Raw genomic sequence first — 26,647 nt, 5'->3', positions numbered from 1 at the left:
CTGAAGGACTCAATTATGATTTGACACGTACCCCTCAATTTTGCTCATATCATATATAATCAAAGGATTATTTCGTTATGAGACGTAAAATAATATATATTTTCATCTAAGTAGCTTTATCAATTTAAGACAGAAATGAATTAGGAAAATTAAGAAGGAAAATTTTCAAAATTCAGAAAAGCAGAAGTTGAGCTGAAGGTACATACATTGCAGAGTTGAGTCAGAAAGCAAATAGAAAAAAACAAACGACAATTTTACTACCGTTTAATAGGTTTTGATCGCATTAATAAAATAAAATAAATATATATTGCTGTTAATTGTTTAATTGTTGTGAGCAACCACTTTCATTCCATAACAGATAATTCTTTCCAAACGACCTACATTGTTCTCATCGCTGTTACAGTAATAATTTACTAATGCTTCAAGAAGAATATCGTTTGAAATTTCTCCATTCTTCGTCTTTGGAAACGCATCGAAATACTTATCATCAAAAGATTCAAAACCTGGGGCCATTAACTGCGCTTTGTATTCATCTTTTGATATATTTCCGTCGCTGTTTAAATCTGTAAGACGAACATAAGATCCACACACTTCTTTCATCTGTTGCTCGAATTTTATTCTATTTGTCTCATATTCACATCGCCATCTTCCAACCAGTTCATCTTCAGTTTGTCTTTCTGTTCCGTTTAGAAAAAATTCCGAGAATAATTTGGCAAATTTTGATTGGAAGTCATCAGCGGCCTGACCGTTCAGGTTTGCTCCCTTGGCAGCCATTTCACTACAAAACAGGTCTTATTTTTTTAAATAAAGCGACAAATACATGTCATTCGAGGACACCGTTGAAGGGTTGATAAGTTTATAAATGGCAAAAAGTATGTTAACAGTGTTCAAGAGATCATCATTGATTAGGAAAATAGTTAAAAATGTTTTTCACTTAACCGTCACGAAAACAAACATTTGCTCGACTTGGAACCATTTTCGTGGCTTTTTTTTAAGAAGATCCGTAAAAAAAGCGAAACATAGATTTTTTTTTCTATTTTTACTTACGCATAACAATACGCATCCACAACTGTAAGCACGTTGTCATGATTAACATCTGCGCATTTGAATGCGTGTTTCCACTTCTTTAGTAGGTAAGGAGTCACCATTCTGAAAGAGTAATCAAGGGACTCAAGATTTCAGTGGAAATCAAACGAATGTATTTCAAGGATAAAGACTGGATAGGGAAAATATACACTCAACAAAAAATATGAAATAACATGAAACAAAAGTAAATGTAAAACCAGGACTCCACTAAAGAACTTGAAATATTGACCAGGTGAGCAGATGATCAAGCATCCTCCTTTTCACCTCCACCATTATGTCAAAGCTGTTCTTATAGTATTTACGCTAGTATTCTTTCACATTAAGCAAAGTGTATAGATTTATCTGAAATTGATTTTAAAACACCAAAAACTTTCAAAACCGAACCACATCTAGTGGGTTAAGATAGGTGTTGGTTTACCAAGGTCACACAACTTTTGTATTGATGAAAGAGGGCTTTATGGGGGAAATGTTTCTCTATAACTGTGTATAATATTGTTTTCGGGCAAACTACAACCTGCCCTGTGGTCCGAAGGTTTCCTCGTCGTTCATTGAAGATACATGAGTGGCCTTGAGTTGACATTTTTCATCCCGGTGAAGTTTGTCTCTTTGACATATTCACAATTTCCATTCTCGTTATATTTTTTTTTTTAAAGTCTGGCTATTTATGGTTTGGTTTAGGCAGCATCCACAATAGGTATCATTAATAATAATGTTCGTCACGTTTTCCCTGGAAAGCTTTAATTCGTTCAAGTCTATATTTTATGTTTTCAATTCCTTATTCTGTCCATTCACAATTATATATTGAATTCTACATTGATTTAGAATGAGATCCATATTGCCTCGGTCGACTTTTGAATGTAAGTACAAAATGATTTTAGAAAACTTAATGTGTGGTAATCAAACCCTTGAAAGACGCAAGATTATTTAATTGAAATTTCAGCAAAATCAAAATCAAGCATTCAACAAAGGATTTTAATTGTTAGGGAAATAATCTTACCTCAAATATGTCTGCACCATCGACGTGTATAGGAATACAGAAGAATTTAGCTATCGTGAATGGTATACACAGAACTATATACAAAGACTGTAAAATTTTTTTTAAAAAATCCAATTTGGTTAATACTCGATGATATTGCTCAATGTCATGTGGATGTTTAATACCTGCATGTGATAAACATTTAAAGCACTACACGTGATAGTTTACGAATAAAATTATTTAAACTTTTTGTCAAATGAATACTTAAGGAAATTCATCAGGTGATGGCCATTTTATCGAGGGAATTTAATAATATTACTCGATGTAAACACGGAATAGCTGAGTGGTTTTAGCATCATAAATATTTAGATTCAGACGAATGGATAATCTTACATTAATATAGAGAAAATAAGTATTAAAGAGTGGTTGTTGCAATGAAATTAAAAATTATTCAAATGGAAATCGCAACTTATGATATTTTATAAATATTACTACAAAAGACTAATAGTTTTTTTGTAGCAATCGAACAAAATGTGGAATGTTGAATGTATGACAACATACTGACAACAGAGGACGCCTATTGTTTTTCGTAAGAAAGTAATATATATTTTTTTTAAAAACGAATCTGTGTAATATCCTTTCTAAAAGTCCCAAGTACCGTAAACCACGCTCCATAAATTGGAATTATAACTTTAAAGTTCTTATGAATGCCGTCGAGGACTATGCAAGAAAATAGATAAAACGAGAACTAGAAGACATTGATTTTCTGTCAGAGTGGTTAAAGGCCGTGAGGTCTTTAATTTTGAAACGAATTAAAGTTTTAATTAGGTCAATGAGTGCCAATGCTACATCAGTTTTCAAAGACCCCGATGTAGCAAAAACATTGTCTACTGAACATGACAAATATGTTGTCGTACCAGCAGACAAAGCCCAAAACAACATCGTTTTTTTTTCTACAAAACGTTTTACAACCTATATTTATTATCAGAGGTAGACGTAGAAAACAATAGCAGTGATAAGGCGCTACCACACTCTCTAAAAAGGGATTGTGGAAAACCATAAATCTGTGCTATCCTCTTTTGGTCTCTATACCAATGACGATGATTGTGATTTACCGTCTACATACTGGATTCCTAAACTCTAAAAGAATCCATGCAAACAACGTTTCGTAGTAGGATCTGCAAAATGTACCACCAAACCTCTTTCAAAACATTTAACTTCTATACTCTGTCAAAGAGGGTCTGCAGTCCTACCACAAATTCGAAAGATCTTTTGGAGACAATCAGTCTAAAGCTATTATAGCATTAAAGTCTTGTAGGAAGAATAGTAAAATCTACATAAAAATAATATAATGAAGGTGAAACCTTTTAACGCTCCCGAAGAAACTACGGCTGGTTATGTGATCAGTAACTGTTTCTGAACATACGTGAATCACCTCCTGTCAATATTTTATAAAGACTGCTAATTAATAGCAATTCCAAAGTATCATGATGTCTCCGAAAATACGGAAACTTGTTTATATGAAAGCATAAATGAACCGATCAATTAAATCTTTTGTAAAGCTCTGGGGTTCTTAAAAGAACACACAAATAAAAAATAGTTCAATACAGTAAGTTTTGATCTGATCTTCTTTTGCCATCTGCCTGTTATGATATGTGATGATGACTAGACGCTACTATATCTTCCGTTGGTTGTGTTGTTCTTTCAACTTCTGTAATTTATAATCTATCCTCAGATGAAGATAAGGTTAGTATGATTTATTGGTCTTAAGAAGTTCACATCTTACAAATGTGTTCATAACAGATATGAATTTTGTTTTGCTTAAATTTCATTAAAACCATTGTAAACTAATCAACAGTTGGAAATTTGTTTTGCTTATTCTATATTAATGTTGATAATGTGCACTCTCGTCGAAAGTATTTAAGGCATAAAAGAATGTAAAAAGGTATGCAACCCAATACCTGATTCTTACGCATAATGGTACTTAAAAATCTCTTCGATATGAAAAATATATTTCCAGTGTGTCATGAATGTTACAACATATGTTACCTTCCCCTGAAGTTCAACAAAAAAAAATCAATGAAAATAAAAAAAATGAAATTCAATCGACATGATATAGGTAACAAATAACATGTGTTACACGCTGATACGACAGCACAAATAAAAATAGGATTAAACATTCCGTAACAAACTTTGTTCCAGCAAGACTTTGAATGATGAGAACCTACATTTTGGCATTGTTTATTTATCTAAATGCATCATGAAGTGTCAATTCCACGAGAGAAAAGGTAATCATAACATTATTCTTTGTACTACAAACAATATACTGTATATACATTATCGATTTCAAAGGAAAATTTTCTACCTCATACAGTGATACAGAAAATATCAAAGAGTTAATGTAAATATTCTTTGTTAAATGAATCTGAACATTTTGTTAGGTGATTGTCAGTATCAATGGAGACGGATAGGGAATAGCTGTTATTTGATTCCAAAAACAAAGTCTCTTCCGACACTGCTTTTATAAGTCAATAAAGATACGTTGTAACTCTGACATAGTAACTGGCATGTAAGACGAATTAGTATTTGTTTGTATTGATGGTGCATGTATTTGTAGTCACTGGTGAAGATTATCTATTTATAACATTTACTAATTTTAAAAGTCAGTTAAACATTAATCAAAATTTGCATTCTGTTATTGTTACAAATGTGCAATACATTGATTGTATGTCATGTTTCTTTAATAGTTAAAACCGCTCATAATTATGTCATTAGGTTAAAAACATCTATGAAAAGGAATGTAATGGAATGCATATATCATTTTATACAATATTTAAAAAAAATTGTGACACATTAGATAGTGACGTTAATGAAAACTTTATGCAATATATTATACAAAATATGTATTATATATTTCAGGCGCTGTGTCAGCCCGTCGTCGAGGCTCAAACATTGTTAACTTTGAAACATTAGAAGAAACGATGCTTATACGGCATAATCTTTAACAAATGAATACAGGTGAATGAAATCTTATTTATGGGATGATTATGTAAACGAGTGAATAATAAAGGTATGATTACGGGTGCCAATTATCCAAGGCATTAACGAGCGATTTTGTTTTATTCCCGATTACCAACTGATTGAGGGTGTTTGTTGCGCATGTTCAGCTATTTATTTTTAGATTTCGGACTTTTCTGGTTTTATCCAATTCAAACCATACATATTTTTTTGCCCGATGACCCCCGATTTCCTGTTCATTATAACATTATTTGAGTCGTTCGATGAAAAAGATTGTATTTTGGCCATTCACGATTACAAATTTATTAGGGATGTTTGCTGCTCATGTTAAGCCACTTTCGTCAGATTTTCGGATTGATCTGGTTTTTTCCATTTCAAAGCATATAAATTTGTTTGTATTTTTTTTTTTTTTTTTTTTTTTTGCTTTATTGAAGGATTACATTTTCTTGTCGGTGGACGCAACATCAACCGGTATAAACCTAATGGGGACTGGAGATAAATGCAAAATGGTAGCAGGATAGAGATGGACTACTTTGCCTTTGGGCGTGGTGAACCAAATGGTGACAATAAATGACCACAAGACAGTATGTTTTCTTTGCAGCAGATCCTTACCAGCTTCATAGTATGTATTGGTATGATACTGCTGTAAACAGTGTTTATATATACATGAAACAAACTTACTACATTTTCAGATACAATATCACGAAATGTTTTTGACTAATGCCATGACTAGCCTTTGTGATTTTTTTCAGTTACGTGTCGTTCTTTCACTCAATGTTTCGACTAAAAGTTTGTAAACACACAGAGTGCGCGTTGATTTAACATTTACGCATTTTACTAACAAATCAGTGACGTTGGACGCTGACGAATTTGATATACAACAAAAAACATCAGTAGATGAAAGTATTCATGTGTGTCATTGTTAACAAATTTGCGTATTCGCGATGACTGTTCGATAGATTTAATAAGGTGTTAAAAACTTTTATTCTTTCGTTTCAAAATGATAGTTCAGCTGCTTGAGTTGAATAAAGTAGTAATTACGCTAATCAGGCGACTCCTGTTTTGCAAAACAACCATGGCAAATTAATGGTTTGTACGATATTCCAAAATAATCAGTTTGTAAGGATTGTGATATAATGACATAAACATGTTTTATTTGCTGTATCATGTCATTATAAGTGTTCTTGATAAAGTGTTTAACTACACCAAATACACTAGCATTAATTTATAATTTGTACATGAACTCATGGACAAATTATTCCAAACTGCAATTTGCAAGTATTAGTTTTTGTCAGAATCATGCAAATTCTGTAATGAATGATACTCCCCCAAAAAGGCTACACATTTTTATTTTTGTTATTAAGTTGCTCTATAGATCTATATTATTAAATGAATAATTAATCATTCCAGTCTGTCTGTTTTTATGAGATAATTCACGTTTAAATCCAATAGTTTCCATCGTATTGTAATGTCATTTACAGAGTTATCTCCCTAATTTTTGAATTCTACAGAATATTCTATATATTTTTGTCTCCTAGGAACAAGCGTTATATGAAAGAGTAACCAAGATAACCACGGTTATAGCAGAAAAAATAAAAATGCAATCCAGGGACAAAGACCAGACATGGAAATAGTAATCAAGGTAACCAAGGTTATAGCGGTAATCAAAAGAATGTAATCCAGGGACAAAGACCAGACATGGAACCAGACAAACATAACAAAGAACACAAAGTAACTAAAATCATAAATACAAAGTAACAAAAGCTAATGAGCAATTCGGACTCCACTGAAAACTGGAGCATGGACCAGGTGCACCGTTAGGGTAAGGGTCCTCTGCTTTTCTAGAAACACCCACCGAGTTGCTCATAAAAAGTCGTCCGGGGTAGTCGTCGAACAAATCAGTTTTCATAGCGCAGATGGATACACGTAACGATCCACGAATTCATTATTACGACCATAAAACGTCTGTAGTGATGACTTCAATCTTGTAGCAACATATCCCTGTTCCAGAAGCCTATTTAGAATTCTAGCGCGGTACAAAAAGCCTGCGTAGTTTCGGCAAGCTCTGGCATAACGTATGAGTTGTAATATGACCACTCCAAATGCAGGTGCTGAAGGGATGCTGCCACAGATGAAAGGAAAGTTGACAATTCTGAATAAAAAGTCGTCACGTTTGTCGTAAAGTTTGGTCAATAGTTTTCCTTTACCATCGATTTCTAAGTAGGCTGACCTCACAGTGTCTGTGGTATCTTTTATCTCAAGTTCTTTCATATGTATTAAATCCCCAAAATTAGAATTTTTTTTAAAGATAATACATCTATATAACGGAAACTGAGGTTGAAGAATCTTGTTGTCTTATCACTGCTATTATTTTCTACGTCTATCTCTGATAATAAACATGGCATGTAAAACATTTTCCAGACAAAAACAATGTTGTTTTGGGCTTTGTCTGCTGGTGCGACAATAATTGTGTTATGTATAGTAAACAATGTTTTTGCTACATCGGGGTCTTTGAAAACTGATGTAGCATTGGCACTCATTGACCTACTTAAAACTTTCAGTCGTTTCAAAATTAAAGACCCCACGGCCTTTAACCACTCTGACAGAGAATCAATATTTTCTTGTTCTCGTTTTATCTATTTTGTCTTGCGTAGTCCTCCACAGCATCCATAGGAACTTAACTCCAATTTATGGAGCGTGGTTCACGATATATGGGACCTTTAGAAAGGATTTTACGCAGATGCGTTTTCGATGATTGACAAATCTCCCGTAACGACGTGACCGGAAGGAACATATTTGAATGGAGATTGTTGCAAGAACATTCAGGTGGTTTAGCCTTGAAGCCCTCAATCTCGAGGTTTCTGCAAAAGTCTTTTATAATTGAAAATTTTGGATGTAATGGGTGAAGTATAAGAATATGAAATAATTGGTATAGATTTCTCTTTGAAATATTGAGAAAGCCACATGTAAATTTCTCTTTTCTGTGACATTATAAACAAAATATCAAAATTAAAAAATATGTAGGCTTTCTAACTATGAATTAAATTTTGCATGATTCTAATCTCGAGTGCTACTCAAGTACCTGAAGCAAATAACAGATGTTATTATAGAAGTGTTTTATCGAATGTTCCCAGTGTAATAAAGTCACACTGTCAAATAAATTTGGAAATTTCACTCTCGGACTTTCTCCCGCCAACACACCACAACTTTGGTATCAATCCGCCGTTCTCAAATTTTGAAATTCATGTTGAAATTAGCAAAGAATAATGGAGGAAATCTATATAATAAATAGGATAATCAATTGGTTATCGTATTATCGATACATCTTCCCATCGCTCGAAATGAACTAGGCCTTTTTCATGTACATCTACACAATATGTCATTGTTTATGTGTAGCTTAACTGGCGTTATACAAATGAGTGAGAAGTTGAATAACAAAACCATGCAATCATATGGCAAATATATGTATGATTAACTCTAACATAACACACTAGCTACATGTAAACATTTTTGCAATCGAATTTCTTTACATCATCTTTATTTTCCTTTCACACAACACAATCTTTATTTTTTTCTTGTTAAGATAAAACCCTGTCTTCTATCAACAATTAATTCTTCTTATTATCACCGAAAGTTATTATTAAGAAACTTCCATACGAACATCAATTATAGTTAACAAATAATTTTATATACGGTGCACTTTCCATCTGCTCTGTTTGAAACAAGTAAAGAATCAAGTCTCTTACTGTAGGAAATACCATGCGGTTTATTCAGGCCATCCAGACCAGTTAATAATACTTTAGACTCTTTTCCATTGTTGTTTATACAAATAATTTTGTTTGCGTGCGAACAGGAAACAAATACATCCGCAGTAATCCCTACAGGATAGTCACCTTTATCACATGCGTATTTCCACATGACTTTCCCTGTCATATCACAGCAGTAGACAGTATCAGCTTTATGTGCGGCGTAGTAAAGACATTCATTCTCTACAAAACAAGCTGTTGCATAGTCGACCTTGTTTATTTTAGATGGAACGTTCCCATCTACATTCATCACGATGAACTTCAGTTTTCCAACACTGATGAAGAACTTTCCGTCTATATAATAAAGTCCATAGTATCTATCCCCCATATCCATCTTCCTGACAACCTTGCCATGACTTATGTCTATCAGTGCCAGTTTCATGTAGTCTTTATTGGTTACAGCCACAGTGTCATTGTCTACTACTGATACATCGTAAGGTGCAAATGAAAGATTTATATTCTTAAATTTACCTTGTATGTTTACAAGGATTAATCGATAGTTATTGTAATCAGAGAAGACCATTGATCCCAATTCTGTAATACAGCAACCGTAAATATCCATGTAACATTCGTCTCTGGGGAGAGTTAAGAAATGCTCCCTTTTCAATTTTATATCCGGTTTAACCATGGGATTCGGAATTAACGCTTGCCCTTGTCTTTCCTTCTGTAATAGTTTTACAGTTGGCATTGTTCGTTCTGATTCAAGTGCAGCAAATTGCTGAACGTCAGATCGAATGTCTAGCAACTTCTGATTAACCTTTATATCGAAGCGTTCAAATTGTTTGAGATTTCTCTGAAGCAATAAAAGATTGTCTTCACATTGCTTGATCTCATCTCTCCACTTTATAATTCCAAAATAAGTGTGAAATTCTGACGCATGGTTACCAGCTTGTGACAGATTGTGCAATGTCAAGTTAGCTCCTTTGAGAAGATCTTCTAGGTTTTTGATGGTTCGTGTTATTTGTTCACGTTCTTTTTCCTCCTTTTGATCAACAGTTCTCAATATCATCTCTTGTATACAGTCCAAATGTTGATTAATGGCTTTCCGTGTAGATGTGACAATGGATATGATTCGCTGTTTCTCATCTTTAACTTTTTCTTTCTTGGGTGACACGTCTTTTATCAGATTTTGAACGATGTCCTTTATGTCTTTCGCTCTTTCTTGGAGATCTGTGAACAAGGAAGACTCTTTGACGTTCTTGGTGACTTCAGATAAAGGTTTCATGTTGCTGCATGATTTGTGATTATCAGTGACACATTTCACGCAACAAGGTTCATCGTGGTCGACGCAGTAAAAATAGAAATTGAAATTATGGCTTTGGCATGTATGGCTGAGACTTGTGACAGACGATGAGAGATTTAGATAATCCTGTACAGTGGTTGGCTTGTGTTGTTTTGAAATATTTTGAACACTATGGTTTTGTTCACAATTATCACAGAGCAACTCGTTACATTCGAAGCACCAAACAGCTGCTTGTTTTGTTACCTGAAGTCTTAGGCAAATGTCGCATTGAAGACTTGATAAGGTTGACTGCAATTCTACCTGTACAAAACAAAACAAAAAAGCAAATATTAACATGACTTAACTTGACTTAATGTATCATATTTGTTATAAACATTTGCAGTACTTTTAATACATCTCTGAATATAGATGAAACAACAAATATAGATGTAAATAGGAGAAGATCTAAGTAAAAAATAAATGCATTTTGAATTTGAACAATGACAAAAATGTGTATAATTAAACAAAGAATTATGATCAGATATAAAACCAAAGCAAAAATAGTACTTACATTTATTGTTGAAATTAAAATTTTATTATAACCCTCCTGACCCTGTTTTTACAAATTTGAAGGCAGGGTTAATAACCAAATTCTAACACAGTTACATTTGGCTTATCGTAAAACCTCAACGAATGGATGAAATGATGCAAAGTTTCTTTTTTAATACTCAGTTGGGACAGTTGTCAAAATAAAAAAATCTAAATACGACTTAGATTTAAGCAAACAATACATTATTTGTTTGAGTTAATCAAATTTTCTTGTTAGACTTTAATGTCCATGAATGAAAAAAAAACGGAATCTCAATTATCCTCAATACACATTTAAAATCAGGGTAACAAAAGAACTAATGTTCTTGAAATCAACTCATTTCCAATAGCACATGTTTTATTCTTCCTTCTCTTGTCGTATTGAATTTTAAACTTTTGTATTTCAATTCATACAAGAATGCCATACTATGGAATTATGCATACAATGCAGGAGTGGTATGTCCCATACCTTTGCAAATGAGTTTGTCACGGACAGTAACGGCTTCTCTATTGGCATGCTTTTTGTGTTCAGTGGATCAGCCGTACTGTAAATAACAAATATAAGTAATTTTAAGTCTTAAGCCATCTATTGTGTTTCAATGACATCCCGCAATACCTTAAGTAAAGAAAGTGGTTTTGATAAGTACTAATTGATTCATTTCAAAAGCACAGTGATTTGTTTTTTTAAAATTAAAAATGTAAAATAAATTTAACGATAATAATTGCGGTACACATAGTGTTAATATCAAACGGGTAATGACAACACTTTCAACAACAAACTAGCCTTTCCAAGTTTATTTTGACTGTTTGTTTTATATTTGAAATACATCACAAAGTTCATTTTTGACTAGTCCCCTTCTTTTTGGATTATTTGAATGATTCAGCAGATAAAAAGTAAAGTGTTATTGAGGTATCCTATGATAACCAGCTTAACCTTTTTAAGGGCACCATTTTTGTTTTGTTTAGAAATGGTGATTTCCTTTATTTCAAGTACCCCGCATTTTCCGCCATTCCTTCACAAATCATCGACCATTAGTTGATATCTATCTACCCAGAGAACTACCTACGTGATACAACAAACCAAGAAATTATTTTTTTAAGAGAAACGAATCTGATTATTAACACATTGCTAGACGGTGACACAATCGAATGCAACTTACGTAGAAGAAATTGTTCCACTTTCTCCCAAATTCAATGAAAGCTGGGCTCCAATACCTCCAGATTTAACACCTAAAAGAAAAATGTCTGCATGTATCATAAATCTTTTACAATTTATATATTTCATTACTGGCACGAACATGGCAATGCAGCTTTTTTAGAATCATCCTCTTATATGATCATTTTTTCAACTGAAAATAAATAAAAAAGTATAGTTTTTTAGGAGACGGAACATTAAAAAGAACAAACCTAAAAATATATAGAAAATTATACCGACAGATGATAATCATGTCTGAGAGTCTCCTGGCAAGTGATTTCTGCATTAAGTGTTAGTTTTTTGTAAGATTCAGATAAAATGGGAAAAATTAGAAATATGAATGTCAACACCCCACCAATTCGACAATAGTATTTCACTCAATGGTGCCTCACTCACTGGATTTGCAATTAAATTGTATAATGGTATGTAAAAAAATGAGGTTTTTTTTTGACAGAGTTATCTCTCCTTGAAATGTACATTGTCAGTACATTTAAATAAACATAAAAGTTCATCCAAACTTCCTTTTGCGGTACCCCTACAGGATCGGGACAAATCCGACAAAAATCGACCCCAGACTTCGTATCTGGAGCAATTTCATAAAGGTCAATACATTAATTTTAAATTCAATGTCAACAACCAAATGTCTATAGCCTATAACAACAACGTCGATCACTACACTACTTTCAACCGCCGTATTTTGCTTCCAGGCATTGACATACAAACAAAAATAAAATAAAATTATGGATTGCTGGTTAAAAGAAATAAAATTAAGTTCTTATATTCTTGGGTTTTTTCCTTCTAAATAAAGTTCTATGTATCGAAACACGTCAGATTTCATAACTGTGAATGTTTTAATAGTCACAGATTCTGTCAAGTGGACATATTTGCAGGCAACAATTTTCACCGTTTAAAAACAATGATTAGTGTAACAAAGTGTTATAAATCATTTCATCGGGTTCTCTTTTCGCAATTTCAATTCACCGCTAAAAAAAACGAAAATTAGCACACAGCAAAGAAATGATAAATTAAGAGTACATTCCTGTTTTCATAATTAATATGTTTATAGTCATTAAGTTACAAATACCTGTTGTCTTAGCCCCAAAACTTGTACTGGTGGCAGGAACTGAAAAGAAACCACTATTCTGGGCAGAATTCTGTTGTCCAGAGTTTCCTTGGGCAGAACTACTTACTGCTGTTGTAGTTGTAGTTTTAAGGAAATCTATAATTTTAAAAAGGAATTGGTCAAAAAAGAAAGCAATTAACACAAATTGATAAACAGTTCAACAAATTACTAGCACTTGTTTTTTTTTTATTTAAACCTCAATCTGTATGGCCGATCACCATGAAAAAAAATCCAAAATTTTTCTTTGCATTGTATACAATTTAGGGATAATTTTGAAAGAGGAATAAAAATATTTACTGAAGTTTTATTTTTATCTGGAACCCAATAAACGCTTGTTTTTGTCCTTTACTATTTCCGGGTTAGTTAGTCTAAAACATTTCGATCTCAACATTCGTAATATCATGTTAAATCTAGTGGACCAATTCAATACATACTCATACACTTATATTAAAATCAATTTCTGAAATATAAATGTCTACCGATTCCAACGATAATGCGGCTGAAAACGACTATATTACATTAAATCAGCGTATCTTTGCGGTTGTATACAAATGAAAAACAGATATCAAGCAAACTACTTGCAGATTAAAAGAATATGTTCTTTAGGTCTTCCAAAGGACTATAGTTCTCAAATACATGCAGTATTTCACTAAATATGTTAAAAATCATAAACTTACCAAACCCTGCTGGTTTAGTCCCAACATTTGCACTGCTGAAAGTAGTGGAAAAGAAACTCCCAGTCTGAGCAGAGTTGGGTTGTCCAGAAACTCCTTTACCAGAAATACTAACTGTTGATGTGGCTTGATTTCCAACAACATCTATAATTAAGAAATGTAATTAAACCCCAATGAAATTAGTCAAACAAAATATTAAAAGCTTAAAAGATTGGTGCACCTGGTCCATGCTCCCAGTTTTTAGTGGAGTCCGAGTTCCTCATTTACTTTTGTTACTTTGTATGTATGATTTTAGTTACTTTATGTTCTTTGTTGTGTATGTCTGTTTTCCATGTCTGGTTTTTGTCCTTGATTACATTCTTTTGATTACCGCAATAACCTTGGTTCTTTTGATTACTCTTTGAATTGTTTGCTCATATCAGGCCCCAAATACCGGAAATATATATGTCATGTTGAAAAGCTTGACAATCAATTCCAAATTTTATGTTGAAGATTGAAACCGCTTTGAACATTTTTTTTCATGTCTTTACAATGTTACTAATGCTATAAACTGAAACCAAGAAAATGCCATCATTTTTTTTATTTAATCCTCAATCTGTACGGCCGATCACCATGAAAAATAATCCAACATTTTCTTTTGTTGTGTTGTCCAGAAACTCCTTTACCAGGAATACTAACTGTTGATGTGGCTTGATAAAAATGAAGTTATAACTAAACCCCAATGAAATTGGTCTAGAAAAAAGGCAATTAAATGAAGTTGAAGACATTGCTTCTTTAGCCCGTTGTTTTTTTGTTTGTTTCGGCCCTTGTTTCTAATCATAACCAGTAAAATAAATCCCAAACTTCCTTTTACTTAATGAAACGTTTTAAAACATTTTCTTGGAAGTCCATACATTTTTGCTAAAGTTATTTTTTTTAACCCAGAAAATGTTAGTTGTTGGTCCCTTGTAAATCGAAAAAAGGGCGGGTTGAATTAGGATAGGAACATATGTAACATTATCGATCTCAACCTTCCTAATATCGTGTAGGACCTTGTTGACCAATACCATTTTAACCCATATTTAGGTGAATAATGAGACAATCCAAATAAGTCAAAATCCAATTTCATGACAAAAACGTGAAAATACAAAGTATGAAAGAGTAACCAAGGGAACCAAGGTTATAGCGGTAATCAAAAGAATGTAATTCAGGGACAAAGACCAGACGTGGAAAACAGACATACACAACGAAGAACATAAAGTAAATAAAATCATACATAAAAAGTGACAAAAGCAAATGAGCAACTCGGACTCCACTAAAAACTGGGAGCATGGACCAGGTGCACAGGTATGATAAGCGTCATCTGCTTTTCTAGAAACACCCGCCGAGTTGAAACAAAGACAATCTACATACACAAATCGGCGAACCGAATAAAATAGATTACACATACAAATTGAAGATGAGAAAAATAAGAGACAAAAAAAAAAAAAAAAAAAAACAACAAAAACATTAGCAATATTATTTCCCACAAAAAAAAACCGGGAGTTGTAAAACACCAGAACAGTTGATCTTGAACTTGATATAACATAGCAATAAATCATGCAAAAACATCCTGTCAAGAATCAAAGGAAATAAAAAGTACCTTTGTATAATTTCAACGTCACCACATGATGGTGGTGAGATTACTACATGTAACTACAATTGAAAATCATATAACCTAGCATGTAAATCAATTTCAGTTGTTATGACATTTCTTTAATTTGTTTTGAACCAAGTAGAAAATAGTCCAAAATTAAAAATATTAATACTAGTACACAGATTCTGTACCAAGTAGAAAATAGCTCAAGATCGAAAATCCAAATACTACGGGTATTACACAGTCTGATCATATCCAAGAAACTATTGAATGATATATTTAGAAATAAATCACATATACTCCATTTTATCATTGTTCTACCAGAGACTGGCCATTTATGTCGTATTGTTTTACCCCGAGGGATAGCGAGGGGTTAAATTACGACATAAATGGCCAGTTCTTACTAGTTTGTTTTTTTTTTTTTCGTTTTTTTTTTGTTTTTTTTTTAATCTTTTTTTGTTTTTTGGTTTTTTGTTTTTTTGGGGTTTTTTTTGTTTTTGTTTTTTTTTTGTTTGTTTAAAATACATACCAAATATCATAATAACCACATGTATGTTTATAGTGGCGGATCCAGAGGGGTGCAGGGGTTGTCATTCCCCCTTTTCTATTGGCAAAATCGTGTAAAATTGACCCAAAAAAAGGCCAATAATGTCCTAGCGCTCCGGCCCCTCCCTTTTTCTGAGAAACCTCGGCCAGCACCCCCTTTTTGCAAGTATTAGGATCCGAACCTGTGTTTATATCCCTAACTTACCAAACACTGCTGGTTTAGTCCCAACACTTGCATTGCTGAAAGGAGTTGAAAAGAAACTCACAGTCTGAGCAGAGCCCTGTAGTCCAGAACTACTAACTGTTTGTGTGGCTCCAATCACTGCGAAGGGAGATCAAGAAACAAGCAATTTGTACATTATTTTATAAAATTGTTTTTTTCTAATTTCTACATCATAACGGATACAACTCTGAAAACCAATTCCAACCTATCATTGGCAAATTCATATCGACTTAAATATTTGAAATCATCTCAAATAATAGGATTTTTAAAAAATCAAAATCCGAAAATTTAGTATATTTCTATTATGTCAACAGGTTAACTTTCTATACTTTCATTTTTTAACACGATCAAATATCAATTTTGAAAATTATAGACATCGATGGTAAAAAAAGTGATACATGACCATGTTGTGTATACTACAAATGTAAATAGTTACCGTTTGATTCAGGTAGTTTTGCAAGTTCATCAACTCTGGTATTACTTAACTCTAATGCTGTAGAATCTGCATTTACACTACCGGAAATCACTTTATATAAATGGCTGGTGTGAAAAGGAGGATCTGAATCACCGGATTCCCATGCAGTATCGTATTCAGTTTCAGTTTCACTACAAAATATTAAGCTTCTATTTTACATTTTACATACAGTAAAAATTCATAGTGTATATACATGATGGTAACATGTGAGTAATATAGAAGTCAATTTCACCGCTTATAAATGGACACTAGCGGGGATTTTAAACCATTTTTCATCACTGCCTTTTGAGAAAGTAATCAAGGGAACCAAAGTTATAGCGCTAATCAAAAGAATGTAATTCAGGGACAAAGACCAGACGTGGAAAACAGACATACACAACGAAGAACATAAAGTAAATAAAATCATACATACAAAGTAACAAAAGCAAATGAGGAACTCGGACTCCACTAAAAACTGGGAGCATGGACCAGGTGCACCGGTATGATAAGCCTCCTCTGTTTTTCTAGAAACACCCGCCGAGTTGCTCATAAAAAGTCAAGTCCGGGGTAGACAAACGAGGAAAGGAAAACCATGACCCGTTGAATAAATCAGTTTTCATGGTGCTGATGGATACACCAAAACGATCCATGAGTTCATGATGACGACCATAAAACTTCTGTAGTGATGACTTCAATCTTGTAGCAATATAAACCTGTTCCAGAAGACTATTTGTTAGAGTTCTAGGGCGATACAAAAAGTCTGTGTAGTTTCGGCAAGCTCTGGCATAACGTATGAGTTGTGATATGAACACTCCATTAGAGAATTTGTGAAAAATTAAGAATTCGGGCAAAACAATTTCTTCCCTATTTTTCGAGGGGTGCGTGTGCTGCTCCACCCCTATGGATCTGTCCTGCATTGTATTGTACAACCACACCAATGTGAGTGAAAAGGCAAAATACATGTACATACCTTTCATCTTGTGAGCCCGAATCCTGGCTCATTCTTATTGCAGATATATGGTCAACAAATTGTTAATTATTCTGTTAGTTATTTGGTATGATCTTTAGACGTTTTTCCCTACTTGAAAGCTTTCAGACAGATTGACATTCAAGCTGAAAGTATAATATGAAAATGTCACGTGCTCATTCAGCAGCTTTCCCCATCTTTTGTGTGTGTAATCTTTTGTAGAACATGTACAATTAAGGCGAAGAAATTTTTTTTCCTAAATGGCTTGAAAGAGTAATCAAGGGAACACAACACAGATTCTAGCGGAAATCAAAAGAATGTAATCCAGCGACAAAGACCAGACATGGAAAACAGACACACACAACAACGATCATCAAATAACTAAAATCATACATACAAAGTAACAAAAGTAAATGAGCACTTTTTGATTCAATTACTCAAAGGGGCTAGTTAATATTTCAATACAAGTACTTTTGTTGTACTAACCATAACTATTTCTTTAACATGTTTCTAAGAGGGTCAATCAGTCAGAGTAAGGATGTTTCTATTGTAAGTGAAGGTTTTTACATCCATATACTTACAACAATAGATGTTATTGAGTATCACTCCAGCTAAGAATCATGCAAAATTAGATTTATGGGTAAAAAACCTACAAATTATTATTTTTCATATTTTGTTCGACTTGCCATAGTAAACAGAAATTAACATTCAATAAAGTACCATATGATTATCATATGTGACACATTTGGCTGTGTAGATAAATTGCTCTAGGAAATGCGATGTTCTTAAGCTTCTCTGCACTCCTCCTCGTGACCAAATCAGGAAGACGTTAAATTAAATTGATATTATGATAACTTATTATTGCATGCTTATGGTCAAATGTGTGAATAAATCTACATAGTTCTTTCAGTATCATCTCATTTTCGCTTGACACTATCCCCCGTTGAACATTACACTGATTTAATTAATTGCTTTTGACAAGTGAATATTTTGGTTCGATTGAACTTAAGAAAGTTAGCCATTGGTCAGAGTTACCATTTTTAATGTTTTATTTAATATGTGAGAGGAGTTTTTGGTGTGTTATATTCAGTGCACGTTTTGTATATTTGGTTAGCTTACCATCATGCCCCATCGAGCGTTACTTAAGTTAATATTTCAAAATAAATCAAATAAGCTTTATTTAAAGTCGGCAAGTTACGTAACAAAACAACATAAACTCTTAAAGAGCTTTTATAACCGACATAATATTTACAACAAAGGATTAAATACTTGAAATATTTGACTGACTTTTTCCGGACTTGTACTTTAGTAGTTGAACAACATGTCCCCAGTTGTTCACACTTCTACCTCGCCAGGGCAGAATTGCCGATATATCCTCTGTTGAACGAGTATATTCTTATAACGCCCTGATTCAATTTGAAGGTGGTGTGCAGAAATTCTGTATTTACTTAGACTTTCTCCCGAGTTCAAAACTTTTGCTAATAGATAAATAGTTTTCCCTAACATAGTTAACCTTATACTTTGTATGTATATATATATATATATAGAAAGGTCTGAAAAATTCCTAAATATGTTAGAACTGTCAAATTTGCGATGCACATGTTTGGTCGTTCCCTCCGCGGGACTCGAACTCGTACCGCTGTGACATCTATGGCAACACCGCCTGCACAAAGTCCAGCACCCTAGACCACACGGCCAGCTAGGCTATATAAAAATATAGCTTTCGCTGGCCGGGTCATTCCTCCTCGTAGATTTAATCTAGGACTGTAACTCGGTACATGATGTATGGTAGTACGGGACAGTTCAAAACCTACCTACTCAATTTTTGTTATATTTTTAATCCTTTCCAAGAAAATTTTTAATCTGTGTTTGGCACATTGGCTTCACATTTAAAAAAAAAAATTCACCTATCTACCTATTCACATCTAACATTGCAAGTCGATAAACGGCAAACCAACATTTTTGAAGGATGGTCTTAAAGAAGGAAAAGTGTTCTTTTCTTATCCAGTGATTGACTACCTGTTTGGTCAATTGTACATCTGCCACTGAGTTATACAAGCACCCCGATTTCATTGTAAATGCAAAATAAGGTCGATTCATCTTCGTGAAGCTTTCGTTCTGTGGTACATTTGTCATGAGTGAAAATAACTTCAGAATTCGGAATTATGTAACAAATTTCTTCAAATAGACCATTTGTGCTAACTTTGGCAAGGTCGATGCGTGGAGCATGCTCAATATAAGCTTCCGCGAGGACAATTCTTTTGTTCTACCTGGAATTTTATATTGAGCATGCACATTCCACAAAATGGGTCTATTCCACACCTCAAATATCTGACAGTGAATTTGTTATGTCTATATTTGAAAACAGAGTTCTGAGTCCCAGATTTCCAAACAATAATCTTTCAGATTTTCAGTAAGAGTTCATACAAAATCATTGAAAAATGTCAATGAATATCACGGCTAATTTAAATGTTAGGTCTGAAAGATAATAACATAAGACTTTGTGCCGCCAATAGAAGTCCAATCGTGTAGACCCAGGTACATGTAGATGGGGCAATATTTGCAAACGTTGCGCTATGCGGCATACGTTAAATAATATATTATATTATTACCTGATTATAAGGTTTTATCTTGTTTATTAAATATAAAACATATTTTTCTCTATTTTCAAAATTTATTCAGGACAGGGCGATCTATTGCACTGTCGTTGTACTATTGCACGGTGCAATTGTCTCCTTTATCTAAGCCTTTTGATTGGTTGAACTTTTTTTAAGCGCTTCATTGAATTAGAATTTACACACAAAAAGCTCGTGTGTAAAAACGTAGATTTGACTCTCGTCTGCCAATTCGTAAACATGGTGCGGTCAATTTCCTATTCCTGGTCGAATGGTTGTCTCTTTGAAATATTCCCCATTTCCATTCTTTATTATATCTCATAGACAAATTAGGTAATAAAACAGTTATTAAATGGGTTGGATGCAATAGACCAGAATATTTGTCCTGAGGTACTGAGAATGACCAAGTGTTCTATTGAACGAGGCCAACCCATTTAATAACTGTATACTGTATAAGTCACCTTCCATATTCTATCCGGATCTTTAATGTATACATGTTCTTAGATATTGTAGTTGACCTTGACCGTATTTAAATAAACTGATGTAGTAGATTTTCAGAAAATCAATGTGGAAAATCTCACGTATGTAAAGAAAATAATTGGGGGCCAATTCAGAAAATTATAGGCCCGTACAGGTCCGGGTGTTAAAAGAATAGGCCTGCAGCAGCGCTAAGCTTGTCGTAAAAGGCGACTAAAGTGTGTTCAGAACACTAGCCGGGGGCTTGGGCGCTCTGCCCACAGAGCAACTGGGATGGGTACCCCTGGCGTGTTACATGCTGGGGTTGTCAGGCTATAATACGGAAAACCTGACCGCAAAGCATAGTGGTGCACTGTGTTAGGAAAGATGCCACGTTCCTCGCACATTAAAGAATCCTACTGTGGTATTCTCCTGGAGTAGGAACCAAAGAGCTCCGCCACAGGAGGCTAAATTGCCCGACCCTACCCACCTCTCCCTATTTCCAGTGGCAATCAAAATTTGTTGACCCCATTGTCCTTGTATCCCATCCCTTTTTCATTTCATCATCATTTCATGTTCATTTTATCATCAATTTCATGTTCATCGTCTGAATATAGCTGAAATATTGCTGCTCGGACGTTACACCCCAACAAACAAACAAACCAAACAGAAAACTATAATAATCGAGGAGAAAATAAAATAAACGACTTTTCTCTGATGTACACTGAAAATGGAAGTATAATTATAATTATTCAAGTTCCGTTGTTTTCGAAAAAATACTTTAAACAATTGATGTACGTTTTATCAATACATAATAAAAAAAATTACCTTACTACATATAAATGTCTTGATCATGGCAGGCAGTTCAAACCTCTGTGACACAAGCCTCTATTTTGGTGACTTTGGATTTAGGATGTCAAAATAATTAGAAAAAAATTAACATTCCTTTTTTTTTCCCTTTTATACAAGATTTTAAGAATTGCTGAAAATCAGTGTGGAAAATCATAATTATGTAAAGAAAATAATTTATAATATTTCGTTGTGATATAAATTGTGGGCCGATTCAGAAAATTATAAAGGAGGATGTCCGACCCAGAAATTAAGTGAGGGGGTCAGGAATTCATTTTCTTACTTTTTGCTTGTTTATTGCACAAAATCAACAACAAAAATAAAATAAATATGTACATATAATTTACTTGAATTTATTAAAACTATTCCCTTTTGACAATAAAAGAACAAAGTTTGAATTATTACATGTTTTAAAATACCTCACATTTTAAAAATGGGGATTAAACTTTATTTCCCAGACTTCAATTATTTCATATGTCCGACAATTGTAACCAGTTGTAGTTGTAATTCAATTGTGGAAAAGTTAACCAGTAAACAACCAGCATATATTAAAGGGGTACGCTCAAGGTTGTTTTCCCCCCAAAGTTGATGCAAAGGGCAGGTGGGGATCCAGAGGGGATTATATACCCCGGGTTAAAGTGAGTTTATTATTTTGTTTTTTTTTTTGTTCTTCTGTATTCTATGTATGTTCTTCGTGTGTTATAGTTTTGGTGTTCGTGGTTTTGTCTCCTCAAATTTTATCGCCTCGTTTCACGTACTGCTACTACGAAATAATTTAAAACAACTACTACAAGGTTAAGATTTCAGTAAGCACCTTATGTTATGTTTTGTCATTGGATCATATAAGATGTCCATTGTATATTCCAGCTTTCAATAAAATGTCATAGGCGATCCACACATCGTCTGGTATATACTGGTAACTCTGGAAACCAGCTTTAAAATAATAACTCATCCGCTGAAGATAACCAATGATTACCATGATGACGTCATCTAAACTCCCTACGTCATTATTTGGGTAGTCAAATAAACTAACTTGAGGTGACGTAACAAAAATGGTGCACTTTTGACCTGGCCATTGTTTTTCGAATGTTGCTAAAGTTCGTCGTCCCATATGGGGTTTCTGAACAAGTATTGCTTTTGATGGAATCAAATTTTGTTCCACCAATTTTGTGTAACTAAATCTAATATTGTCCCCAGTATTACATGATTGTGTTTCAGTTATAATCTTGTTACTAGGGACCCCGAGTTTAACTGCCGTCGTCCTGAATATTTCAGCCTCGGGTTCAGACCATTTACCTGATAACAAAAGTAGGTTGGTTAATATTTACGAATAGTGACTTTAGGATTATTATTATCTGGGTCTGTATATTTCATTGCCTCTATGTACGAAAGTCATGAACATAGGTTAGTTAGTGGGACTATGTCCCTTTGACCCCAAACGGTACTAGATAATGTTCACTTAAGGCAATCTTGAACCACGTGTTTTTAATTTCTTTTTCCGTTTGTTTTAAGGATGTAGAATCCTAGGATCATTTAGTCCTAACTAATTTTACCTGCATCACTTACGGTGAAAGTAAGTTTAATCGACTCTCGGCGCCATTCATGCTGTTCGTCACGCTTATAGAAAGGCCTACATGTTCATTCTTCCCGTAATATGTAGCTAAATATGTAATTGGTTCAAATTGAGGTCAAAAATGTAAAAAAGTAAACTTGGTGCGGTTTTTACCAAAAATTGAATTCTTTATATATCGCTTGAATATAGCTGATTTATTGCTGCTCGGACGTTAAACCCCAATAATCAATGTTTCTTTATATTGTGAATCAATTATGTTTCTTTTTTAATCGGTCCACAAAGAGGCCTTGTTTTATCACATCAAAAAGTAACTTCTTGAAGTACTTTGCTATTTTTTTAAATTCTTGATCTTTGTAACTTTATGACAGAAACCTATGCAGTATCAAATATTTAATCACAATCGCACATTCAGAGTTCAAAAAGCTTAAATATCGTGTCCGTTCAGGCAAAATTGTTCTGACCAAGCTGTGTCCCGATGAATATCATCCTGTGCATTTTACACTTCGATACATAAATATTTTAACAAATATTGTATGTGAACGTTTTCTCTACATAAAGAGCTTAAAGGTAACATGTGTGTCGATTGTAATATAACTAGTTTCGTCACATTTATGAATAGACACAGCATAAGTGTTGCACGAAATGGCGCCCGGACTGTTTTTGAGTAAAATTTTGTTGTGATGGCTGTGAACTGTGTAAAATTTATCTATGACGTTGCAAAAAAGACCGTCATACGTCTATGTTTATCACTTTTTTACAGTAGCTGTGGCCCCGTCTAAAGACCGTTGGAGCCCGTCATTTTCGAATAGAATGCAATGTATCCTTAATTAGCTTTAATGATTCAAGTGTTCACTTTTGTTACTTTGTACGTATAAGTTTGGTTATTTTATTCACCAAGAATAAATTAAGATCTGTTGTGTGTGTCTATTTTATCTGTCTGCGTGGTGTTTGTCCATGGATTTCTGCTAGGATCGTGGTTCCCTTGATTACTCTTACTAGTTAGGTTGTGTAATATATTAAGCGTACTTTTCTGTCTCCTCTGTTTTCTCACTTTCATCGAGAGAAGAAGTGACGGCTAGTAACTTTTATTCTTCCTTTATAATTAGCAATTTTATAGAAACAATGACTCTGAAATATTTAGTTTCCTTTTTTGTGTTAACTGTGTTTAGTACCTCTTGTTAAATTTCCCGATTTTCCAGAAAACAAGATTAAATCAGCAAATCCCTGGTGCCAAAGTTCCGCTGCCCTTTCGGCAACTCTAATGTCATGACTTCCAAGAGCAATTATTATGTCACTCTGAAAATATTGAAAACATGTAAAAAATCAATTGGTTGTAGCTTTAATATCCAATGCCAAATATTTCATGCATTTCAGGACCAGAATTTCGACACCCCAAGATCTTAACGAGCTAGCTAGCATACGGAAGCGGCAACCTTACAGGAAGCAATATCACTCCATTCGGACACATTGTACTTGCATGAATTCCGAACTCTAACTCGATCCTAATGCCGGGTGCTCAGCAGAGAATTTCGGAGTCGTTGTTATGACTCGACCGGGGATCTGGAGGCGAGGTAGCAATAAACCAACTAGACGGTACATTCTATATAGAAGTTGAAATTAAGGATCATTTTATTTGATTTGAAAAAAAAGCCTCTGATTGGTTGATTATCTTCCGGATAACTGGGCAGGCTATTTTGTATAGGGAAAACGGTAGTATTTATTTTGCCCATAGCCGACAGTACTAACCTTTTCAAGATTTCCAGTAATTTCTAATTAAAACTAGGACTCAAAAACCAGTTTTCCTTTCCTCTCTCGTCTACCCCGGCTTTGACTTTTAATAAACAACTCGGCAGGTGTTTCTTGAAAAGCAGAGGACGCTTACCCTACCGGTACACCTGATCCATGCTCCCATGTTTTAGTGGAGTCCGAAGTGTTCGTTTGCTTTTGTTGCTTTGTGTGCATTATTTTGGTTGTTTTATGTTCTTTGTTGTGTGTGACTGTCTTCAATGTCTGGTCTTTGTCCCTGGATTACATTCTTTTGACTTCCTCAAAATCTTGGTTTCCTTGATTACTCTTGCTGCAGAGACCGAAAAATCACCATGGAAATAGGGGTTGACCATCTTTTTTTCAACCACCGTTAAAAGTTTGAAGTTACCGGAAGTTTCGCATTTTTTTTCGCACTCAGTTGTGATATGCAGTCTTTTTAAAATTTTATAAACTAGGTATTTTCAAGGAAAATTAATAAACTTAATTTAAAAAAAATACTGTAATACTTAAAAAATCTGAGAGAAACAAATCATTACAAACTTTGTCAGCATACCAACATGTCCTTTCAAAGTTCTACTTTCTTTCATCGGAATACGATTGGTCAACCTAATGCAGGGAAATAATACTACTATTTTTCTATAACGAGGCCTGGTACGTACATGTATATGGTCCACCGTCTGCGATTCAAATTATTCGCCAGTATATAACTCAATTCCTTCTGCAGTCTATGTATTGAATTCCAAAACTTCATATAAACAACGCTTCATAGCTGGATCTGAAAAAATGTGCTACCAAGCCCCTTCCGAAACTTTTAACTTCTATAGGAGGGTCTCCAGTCTTTCCACGACGCCTGTTACACTAATAAAAACGAAAGATCCTCTGGAAAGTCTCAAGTTTAGATTATTATCAGAATATAATATCATCGAGACCAATGATATTTCAACTCATTTAACTAAAATTTCCCATGTTCAGTTGAAACCCCGACTCGCAAGCATTATACATCGCTGTTGCTCTATGAAAGATGGTACATCTACACGTGGATTTGTAGAACTTGGTAGAGACTCATAATTTGTAAAACGATTCAACAACATCTTACTATACCGAAGAAGATGTCAAAATGCTTGAATTTTTATTGACAAGATATTTTTTTCAGTGTGGTGGACATGTTTTTCAGCAGACGTCCAGTGAGAGAATTCGACTAGTTTACTTGACTGTTGAGGCCGTCTTTATAGTTAATTTGAAGAAGGAACATCGTTTGTCAACTCATAGAAGATCCTTTGATCTCCGTTTCCACTATAAAGATGACGTTTTGTACTTAAACAATCCTGTATTTTTGGAATCTACCAACAAAAGTTTAAGATAAAGGACACTACAGGCACTAAGAAGTCGGCCTGGTATATTGACCTACTACATGAGATTGATGTAAGTTTATTGAACAGAGTTTGAATATAATTCAACGGTTAGGTCAATCAACCTTCACAACACTAAAACCTTTGTACTTGGACAAACGTTTTCTTACCTTCTCTACCACATCATCAATCCTCAGGAAATTCCATAATTTTAATGCGGCGTCAATATGGCGGGGCGGAATTATAGGACAGACGTCACCTTCACTATAAAAACAGGGAAGGAGAATTGAAATGACAATGTGAAATAACCGACCACACATTTCATCTCAATGTTTTATCTTACATACATATAGAGCAAATTATGGTGTGTTATTTTGTATACAGGTAATCATTTCTGAATCGTGTGATAGTTTTATGCGTTGGCGGAAAGGGTGAAGGGGGAGGGGGCTGGTGAAAGGAGAAAATGAGAGCAATGCGAAAGAGTAATCAAGGGAACCAAGGTTATGGGTTTCGATTTGAGTTTACCCTTCTTTATGGCAAATCGA

At 34.0% G+C, this 26,647-nt stretch overlaps 3 protein-coding genes and 2 long non-coding RNA genes across 6 annotated transcripts; 2 read left to right on the top strand and 3 right to left on the bottom strand.

Moving 5' to 3' along the window:
- Positions 1–263: 263 nt before the first annotated feature.
- LOC148599394 (luciferin-binding protein-like) lies at positions 264–2,237 on the bottom strand. The gene is made up of 3 exons (XM_088558382.1): positions 2,084–2,237; positions 1,048–1,149; positions 264–778 (listed from the first exon to the last, which is right to left on the bottom strand). The coding sequence occupies exons 1-3, from the start codon at positions 2,101–2,103 to the stop codon at positions 322–324; spliced, it is 579 nt and encodes a 192-aa protein (XP_088414508.1). The 5' UTR covers positions 2,104–2,237; the 3' UTR covers positions 264–321.
- A 2,018-nt stretch (positions 2,238–4,255) lies between these two features.
- On the top strand, positions 4,256–5,804 carry LOC148599393 (uncharacterized). The gene is made up of 3 exons (XR_015918140.1): positions 4,256–4,350; positions 4,982–5,080; positions 5,515–5,804. It is a non-coding gene; the product is annotated as an uncharacterized LOC148599393 (long non-coding RNA).
- Positions 5,805–8,113: 2,309 nt separating this feature from the next.
- LOC148599392 (uncharacterized) lies at positions 8,114–21,477 on the bottom strand. Of its 2 annotated transcripts, none has more exons than XM_088557812.1 (8): positions 21,393–21,477; positions 17,497–17,639; positions 16,509–16,678; positions 16,055–16,171; positions 12,976–13,110; positions 11,857–11,926; positions 11,166–11,241; positions 8,114–10,429 (listed from the first exon to the last, which is right to left on the bottom strand). In XM_088557812.1, exons 2-8 carry the CDS (start codon positions 17,526–17,528, stop codon positions 8,753–8,755), a joined length of 2,277 nt encoding a protein of 758 aa, XP_088413938.1. In that variant the 5' UTR covers positions 17,529–17,639; positions 21,393–21,477; the 3' UTR covers positions 8,114–8,752. The 2 variants fall into 2 exon arrangements, with proteins under 2 accessions (XP_088413938.1, XP_088413939.1); XM_088557813.1 differs by having other exon boundaries at positions 21,398–21,476.
- Positions 21,478–21,750: 273 nt separating this feature from the next.
- LOC148599390 (uncharacterized) lies at positions 21,751–26,584 on the bottom strand. Its single transcript, XM_088557814.1, has 3 exons — positions 26,273–26,584; positions 24,159–24,282; positions 21,751–22,709 (listed from the first exon to the last, which is right to left on the bottom strand). The coding sequence occupies exons 1-3, from the start codon at positions 26,420–26,422 to the stop codon at positions 22,252–22,254; spliced, it is 732 nt and encodes a 243-aa protein (XP_088413940.1). The 5' UTR covers positions 26,423–26,584; the 3' UTR covers positions 21,751–22,251.
- Positions 22,823–26,279, top strand: LOC148599391 (uncharacterized). Its single transcript, XR_015917822.1, has 3 exons — positions 22,823–22,986; positions 24,361–24,579; positions 25,907–26,279. It is a non-coding gene; the product is annotated as an uncharacterized LOC148599391 (long non-coding RNA).
- Positions 26,585–26,647: the final 63 nt, after the last annotated feature.

Source organism: Perna viridis, chromosome 13, assembly GCF_037379345.1.
Source record: "Perna viridis isolate PV_CMFRI_1.1 ecotype Kerala chromosome 13, ASM3737934v1, whole genome shotgun sequence".
NCBI lineage: Eukaryota > Metazoa > Mollusca > Bivalvia > Mytilida > Mytilidae > Perna > Perna viridis.
This window is presented reverse-complemented; position numbering and strand designations above follow the sequence as displayed.

Excerpts from the sequence above, each read along its gene's own strand:
- LOC148599394 (XM_088558382.1), bottom strand. The coding sequence starts at position 2,103 with ATGGTGCAGACATATTTGAG. Across the intron at positions 1,150-2,083 it reads ATGGTGCAGACATATTTGAG|AATGGTGACTCCTTACCTAC; the intron begins GTAAGATTATTT and ends TTACTCTTTCAG. Across the intron at positions 779-1,047 it reads GTGGATGCGTATTGTTATGC|TGAAATGGCTGCCAAGGGAG; the intron begins GTAAGTAAAAAT and ends CCTGTTTTGTAG.
- LOC148599392 (XM_088557812.1), bottom strand. The coding sequence starts at position 17,528 with ATGAGCCAGGATTCGGGCTCACAAGATGAAAG. Across the intron at positions 16,172-16,508 it reads AAAACTACCTGAATCAAACG|TGATTGGAGCCACACAAACA; the intron begins GTAACTATTTAC and ends CTCCCTTCGCAG. Across the intron at positions 11,927-12,975 it reads TTTTGGGGCTAAGACAACAG|GTGTTAAATCTGGAGGTATT; the intron begins GTATTTGTAACT and ends TTTTTCTTTTAG.
- LOC148599390 (XM_088557814.1), bottom strand. The coding sequence starts at position 26,422 with ATGTGTGGTCGGTTATTTCACATTGTCATTTCAATTCTCCTTCCCTGT. Across the intron at positions 24,283-26,272 it reads TTGATGATGTGGTAGAGAAG|AGTGACATAATAATTGCTCT; the intron begins GTAAGAAAACGT and ends CAATATTTTCAG. Across the intron at positions 22,710-24,158 it reads ATCGGGAAATTTAACAAGAG|GTAAATGGTCTGAACCCGAG; the intron begins GTACTAAACACA and ends TTTTGTTATCAG.